The 7,089-nt window shown below is 49.6% G+C and overlaps 1 protein-coding gene across 1 annotated transcript in view; it reads right to left on the bottom strand.

Moving 5' to 3' along the window:
• Positions 1-221: 221 nt before the first annotated feature.
• The window catches only part of FN3K (fructosamine 3 kinase), an 18,318-nt gene continuing 11,450 nt past the window's right edge, over positions 222-7,089 (bottom strand). Inside the window, exons 2-4 of the mRNA XM_011928652.1 lie at positions 6,688-6,779; positions 6,150-6,232; positions 222-371 (exon numbers count right to left, since the gene is read on the bottom strand). Of these exons, the coding sequence (XP_011784042.1) occupies positions 222-371; positions 6,150-6,232; positions 6,688-6,779 (325 nt within the window). The remainder of the gene's footprint in view (positions 372-6,149; positions 6,233-6,687; positions 6,780-7,089) is intronic.

The raw sequence follows: 7,089 nt of genomic DNA, 5'->3' as shown, positions 1-7,089 counted from the left end.
GCCCCTGCCCCCCCTTCCTCCCTGATGTGTCCCTGACTTGACCCACTGCGCTCCAGAGCTCAGTGTTCCCGGCTCCAGCTCAGTTTTATGGAGGACCCGCCCAAACGCAGTGGGACCAGGAGAGAACCAGCTCTTTCCCAGAGAAGTCACTGCCGTGCTCCAGCTCAGTTTTACAGAGGACCCCGCCCAAACGCAGTGGGACCAGGAGAGAACCAGCTCTTTCACAGAGAAGTCACTGCCGTGCCCACCTGTAGCCGGGACCAGAGTTCTCGTGCCTCTCGGTCAGCATAGTCCTTCTCAATGAGGTCCAGCTGCGCCTGGAGCCGGTGCCGGGCGAAAAAGGTGGGCCAGTCATCCTGCCACTCATTCACCTGGGCAACAAGGGAAAAGAGGCCAGTGTTGCAATTCAGAGCCAAGTGCTGCTGAACCCTAGAGGGACCATTAAAAACACAGCAAAGAGAGCTAGTAAGCCAACGAAGGAGGTAGGACAGAAACATAAAATACTCGACCCAGAAGAAGGCAGGTAAAGAGGGAACAAAGGGCAGATGAGACAGACAAAAAACCCCAAGATGACAGACTCAAACCGAACCATATGACTAAGCACGTTAAATACAAATGTCAAAAATAAATACTCTAGGAAAATGACAGATTGGCAGGTTGGAAAAATAAAGCAAATCCAACAATAAGTTATGTGCAAAAAGACATTATTATAAAAAAAAAAACCTTAAAAGGATGGAAAAGATACACCATGCTAACACTCGTCAAAAGAAAGGTGGAGGCTGGGCACGGTGGCTCACGCCTATAATCCCAGCACTTTGGGAGGCCAAGGCAGGTGGATCCCTTGAGCCCAGGAGTTAAAGACCAGCCTGGGCAACACGGGGAAAATGCCATCTCTTCTAAAAATACAAAAGTAGCTGGGTGTGGTGGCGTGTGCCTGTAATCCCAGCTACTCGGGAGGCTGAGGCAGGAGAATCGCTTGAACCTGGAGGCGGAGGTTGCAATGAGCCGAGATCGCTCAACTAGCTGGGCGTGGTGGTGCACGCCTGTAGTCCCAGCTACTAAGGAGGCTGAGGGAGGAGAATGGCTTGAAACCAGGAAGCAGAGGTTGCAGTGAGCCGAGATTGTGCCACTGCACTCCAGCCTGGCGACAGAGCAAGACTCCGTCTCAGAAAAACAAAACAAAACAAACAATAGGAAAATTTATGGGAAATCCTCAAATATTTGAAAACTAACACACTTCTAAAATCTGTGTAAGGAAGACTTCAAAAGGGAAATGAGAAAGTGTTTTCAATTGAATGAAAGCAAAAACACAACTTATAATTTGTGAGATGCCACTAAAGCAGTACTTGGGGGAAATGTATAGCACTAAACGTCTGTGTTAGCAAAGATCTCACAGTAATGACCTCAGCTTCTACCTTAACCAACCAGAAAAAGAAGAGCACATTAAACCTAATGTAAGCAGAGGCAGGCACAGTGGCTCATGCCTGTAATCCCAGCACTTTGGGAGGCCGAGGCAGGTGGATCACGAGGTCAGGAGTTCGAGACCATCCTGGCCAATATGGTGAAACCCCATCTCTACTAAAAAGACAAAAATTAGCCCGGCGTGGTGGCAGGCACCTGTAGTCTCAGCTGCTTGGGAGACTGAGATAGGAGAATTGCTTGACCCTGGAAGCAGAGGTTGCAGTGAGCCGAGATTGTGCCACTGCACTCCAGCCTGGCGACAGAGCAAGACTCCGTCTCAGAAAAACAAAACAAAACAAACAATAGGAAAATTTATGGGAAATCCTCAAATATTTGAAAACTAACACACTTCTAAAATCTGTGTAAGGAAGACTTCAAAAGGGAAATGAGAAAGTGTTTTCAATTGAATGAAAGCAAAAACACAACTTATAATTTGTGAGATGCCACTAAAGCAGTACTTGGGGGAAATGTATAGCACTAAACGTCTGTGTTAGCAAAGATCTCACAGTAATGACCTCAGCTTCTACCTTAACCAACCAGAAAAAGAAGAGCACATTAAACCTAATGTAAGCAGAGGCAGGCACAGTGGCTCAAGCCTGTAATCCCAGCACTTTGGGAGGCCGAGACGGGCGGATCGCGAGGTCAGGAGATCGAGACCATCCTGGCTAACCCGGTGAAACCCCGTCTCTACTGAAAATACAAAAAACTAGCCGGGCGAGGTGGCGGGCGCCTGTAGTCCCAGCTACTCCAGAGGCTGAGGCAGGAGAATGGCGTGAACACGGGAGGCGGAGCTTGCAGTGAGCTGAGATGCAGCCACTGTACTCCAGCCCGGGCGACAGAGCAAGACTCCGTCTCAAAAAAAAAAAAAAAAAACAAAGAACTCTCAAAACTCAATAATAAGAAAAACCCCTATTCACAAATTGGGCAGAATAATTGAACACATGGTTCACCAAAGAAGGTATTTTGTCAGCAAACAGGCACACGAGTAGATGCCCCACATCTTTAGTCATTATGGAAATGCAAAGTAGAGCCTCAGTGAGATAATATTTCACGCCCACTAGGATGGCTATAATTTAAAACAGAAAATCTCAAGTGTTGACAAGGATGTGGAGGAACTGGAACTCTCATATGCTGCTGGTGGGACTGTAACAGGGCGCAACCACTTTGGAAAAGAGTGTGGTAGTTTGTTAAAGAGCTAAATATGGACCTACCACAGGACACAGTCCTTCCCCTCCTAGGTATTTACCCAAGGTAAGTGGAAGCATTTGTGCAGACCAGGATTTGTACACAAAGGTTCACAGCAGCTTTATGTGTATAAGCAAAAACTGGAAATGACCCAGAAATCCATCCACGTGTGAAGGGATAAACAGGCTGTGTTAGATCCATACAGTGGAATGGACTTTTGACACATGCCACATGGATGCGTATCAGGGATGAATAGCAAAGGATTTTAGACTTGAATAAATATCAGAATGATTATGCTGAGAGAAGGCAGACAGAAAGAAGGCATACCACATGATTCTATTTATATTAAATTCCACAAGATGCAAACTAATCTACAGTGACAATACCAACGAATGGTTGCCCAGGGGCAGGGAAGGGCACGAGGAGCCTTTTGGCGGGTAATCAGTATACTCACCTTGACTGCGGTAAGAGGTTCACAGGTACAAACATGTCAAAATGTACCAAATTATACGTCTTAAATGGGTGCAATTTATGTCAGTTATACCTCAGTAGAGAAAAATACGAAGTTGATTTTATACAAAGGGTTATTTTGTAAAACTCCTTTGGGGAGGACCGCCCTCGTCAGTGGCTCCCACCAAGACTCTCCCTGCACATGCGTGCTGTGGTGACTCGGCCCCTGGGCTCACCCCCTGGTGCTCTGTGCACCTCAAAAGAAGGATGGAAAGGCCCCTCCCCACAGCCTGGCTGTCAGATCCCCAGCTCAGAGGTGCACCGTGCAGCCTCCCGTCACTTCCCATTTGCCTGCCCAAGCTCCCAGCGTCTGAGCTCTGTCCTCTTTCCAGAAGACAACCAGGCTTAGTGTTGGGAGCAGGAGACCAGCATGGGCTCGCCCAGTCCCGCCACCTGAAGAGAGGGGCTGTGATCCTCCACGCTGCCCAGGGAAGGGCCACCTGGGTACACAGCTGGTCCCAATGACCAGGCCTCCCCTGACAGAGGGGCCGTGCCGTGGTCAGGGCCTGTGCTATGAAGCCAGTCCGAGAGTCGAAGCCCAGCTGCCCCACTGACAAGCTCCACAGACCCTGGTGTGAACTCTGCACATCACTTTCCTCATCTATACAACGGATCAGTGACATCTGTCTGGTTACCTGCTGGGGCAAGTGGGTGAGTTGAGTCCGATGAAGCACTTAGAACGGTACCTGTACGGGGCCGTGTCCAGAGCATGGGGCAAGCACCGCAGCCGACCCCGCGGGCAGCCTGGGCCGGCCTTAGTGCCCAGGTGTCCGGGGAGCCCACCGCTCAGCACTGCCCCCCAGTGGCTGCAGCACACACTCCCCCAGGACCCATTCAGCCCTCCCAAGGAGTGGGAAGCCTCTGGAACCTGGTGCTGTCCGAGGCACAACGTGCAGGAAGCTGCGCAGGTGTCCTCCCTGGCTCCTCGCCCTTCCTAGCCAGGCTGCACCTGATCTGAGGTGGGTTCTTTGATCCTGGAGTCTGAGGGGCATTGAGGGCCTCCCTGTGCTCCAAACAGACCAGCCCCCTTCTCGTCTGCTTCACACAGAGGGGCTTTGGGTAAGATTTCACTTCGTTTCTTTGAAACACTGCCCTGCTGGGCCAGCCAAGTCGGGTAGACCCAGCCACTTGCAACCCTTGACCTCAGCATCCACAGCAGGACCACAGGCTGCGCCCAGCCCTGCTCACCCGGGCGATGAAGAGGGTGCTGCTCACTGGCTCCGGACAGGTGTGTGACCCCAGGGGAGCCAGCTGTGGCTGAGATCTCGGGGGCCTTGGTAAACCTGGTAAGCTCCATGTGCAGTTGTAGCGAGCCCAGCTGTGAGGACTGCCTGTGGGCTGGGAACCCTAAATCTGCTTGGGCGTCATGAGGATCCTGCCCCAAGTGACCTCCAGCTGGGAGACTCGCCCTCCACCTGCGCCAGGGAGAGCTTGGCCATTGTCCACAGGGACCCAACTAGTCAGGACGGGCTTCGACCAGGAGACAGACTGGAAAGTATTCTCTCTTCAAGAAGCAGTGACTCGGAACTCGTTCCTATATAATGGGTGCTGTGTTCCTAACAAAACCAAAATATGGTCCAATAATGGCTGCTTTGAGGGAAGCACAGAGCACTTGGGCTGTCCAAAGCCTTCTTTGGAACTTCACAGATTTCAAAGATGATGTTCAAGAAGCCCCAGTATTATTCAGCCATAAAAAGGAATACACAGGCCGGGCGCAGTGGCTCACGCCTGTAATCCCAGCACTTTGGGAGGCCGAGGCGGGTGGATCACGAGGTCAGGAGATCGAGACCATCCTGGCTAACCCGGTGAAACCCCGTCTCTACTAAAAATACAAAAAATTAGCCAGGCGTGGTGGCGGGCGCCTGTCGTCCCAGCTACTCGGGAGGCTGAGGCAGGAGAATGACATAAATCCAGGAGGCAGAGCTTGCAGTGAGCAGAGATCGCGCCACTGCACTCCAGCCTGGGCAACAGAGTGAGACTCCATCTCAAAAAAAAAAAAAGGAATACATAAAGAAACATGTGGTCTAGCCATATAATGGAATATTATTCAGCCATAAAAGAATAACATTCTAACACCTGCTACAACATGGAGGAGCCGTGAAACATGATGCTGAGTGAAAGAAGCCAGACACAAAAGGTCACATATTCTGTGATTCCAGTCATATGAAATATCCAGAATAGGCCAATTCAAAGAGAGAGAAGGTACATTAGAGGCTGCCAGGGACCAGGGAAGGGGAAAATGGGGAGTGACTGCTAATGGATTCTGCTCGAGACCATCCTGGCTAACACGATGAAACCCCGTGTCTACTAAAAAATACAAAGAAACTAGCCAGGCGCGGTGGCAGGTGCCTGTAGTCCCAGCTACTCGGGAGGCTGAGGCAGGAGAATGGTGTAAACCTGGGAGGCAGAGCTTGCAGTGAGCCGAGATCTGGCCACTGCACTCCAGTCAGGGCAACAGAGTGAGACTCCATCTCAAAAAAAAAAAAAAAAACAAAGAAAATGTTCTGGAGTTAAACAGCAGTGATGGCTGCACACCATTGTGAATGTACTAAAACCAATTAATTCTAATCCTTTAAAATGGTGGATCTTATGTGAATTATATCTCAATTGTATCTACATAAATAATAATTTGTAAAGGCTTCAGGAGAGGAGCTGAGTAATGAGGACTTAATCCCTGACTTTGCCCGCTACCCGTCACGCAGTCTCCAGTCCCTCATACTCATCAGGAGCCTTGTGCAACACAACCTTTGCACTTGAGGCCCCCTCTGCTTGGAATGCTGATCTGCCTGCCCCAGCATGTCACATGAGCCTGCCCAGCTCAGCTCTGTGACCCTTGGTACCTGCTCTCCCCTTTCCAGGTTTCACAGCTTGTCCTCTGCTTTCAGAAATCAGGTAGTCAATCTTGCTGGTGCCTGGGGGATTGGCATTGTCACGTATAAAGAGTGGGTGACCAGCATTAGGGTATCAGGGAACACCCTCACCCAGGCACTTACCTGTGGGATGAAGCCGCAGCACGTCACCGTGTGGAAGCCGAACTTGTTCACATACCGAGGCTCAGCACCCTCACCTCTTCGGCCTGTTGGCAGAGATCCTTGACCTGAAGGAGCTGTTTGTCTTTCTCTTAGATGCCAGACCTCAGCAGAGCATCAGTATACGCCTGGGCTATGCATGCTAGAATATGGGTGGTCTGAGGATGTACTACATACAATAGCAATTAGTCAATATATGGATCTGCCAGGACAGTCCTACCTCAAGCACACTGGACAGCAGGGCTGGGTATAAAAGGGGTTATTATTACCTCAAGCACACCAGAAAGGAGGGCTGGGTATAAAAGGGATCATGTGCCAATTCTACTAGCTTGTCAGCTACATCAAAATTCTTATTTAATAATCTCATTTTCATAACGTAGTGTAAAGAGAGATGGATATAACTCGGCCTACTGTCAAAATGCCACCAAGAAGTACCATGAGCACCAATCTAAGGTAGACAGTGTGGCTGAGTCAAGGGTACCAAAAAGCAATCTGAACATACCCACTCTGTTCTCCTCCTCCTTCAACTTCTCCCTGAGTTTCTGGTTGTAAAGGTGCAAATCTGCCATCTGCTCTCCAAGTTTTGATGCTTGACTAAGGAAAGAAGAAATGCAGCTAATTAAAACAACAAATGATAAATAACACCACCCAGTTTGTTTGCTCCATTTTGAGAAATGTTTTAAATACACTAAAAACTACTTTCCACTCTTTAAACAGTAAAAAGTAAACACCAGGAGATGACTCTTTCTTTTCCTTTTTCTTTCTTTTCTGGGGCCAGGCCTTGCTCTGTCATCCAGGCTGGAGTGCAGTGGCACAATCATGGCTCACTGCAGCCTTGACTTCTAGGTCTCAAGCAATCCTCCCACCTCAGCCTCACAACTAAGTGGGACCACATGCCTGTGCC

This window comes from Colobus angolensis, unplaced genomic scaffold, assembly GCF_000951035.1.
Source record: "Colobus angolensis palliatus isolate OR3802 unplaced genomic scaffold, Cang.pa_1.0 Scaffold1, whole genome shotgun sequence".
NCBI lineage: Eukaryota > Metazoa > Chordata > Mammalia > Primates > Cercopithecidae > Colobus > Colobus angolensis.
The sequence above is the reverse complement of the archived record's forward strand: the minus strand, read 5'-3'. Positions and strand labels throughout refer to the sequence as shown.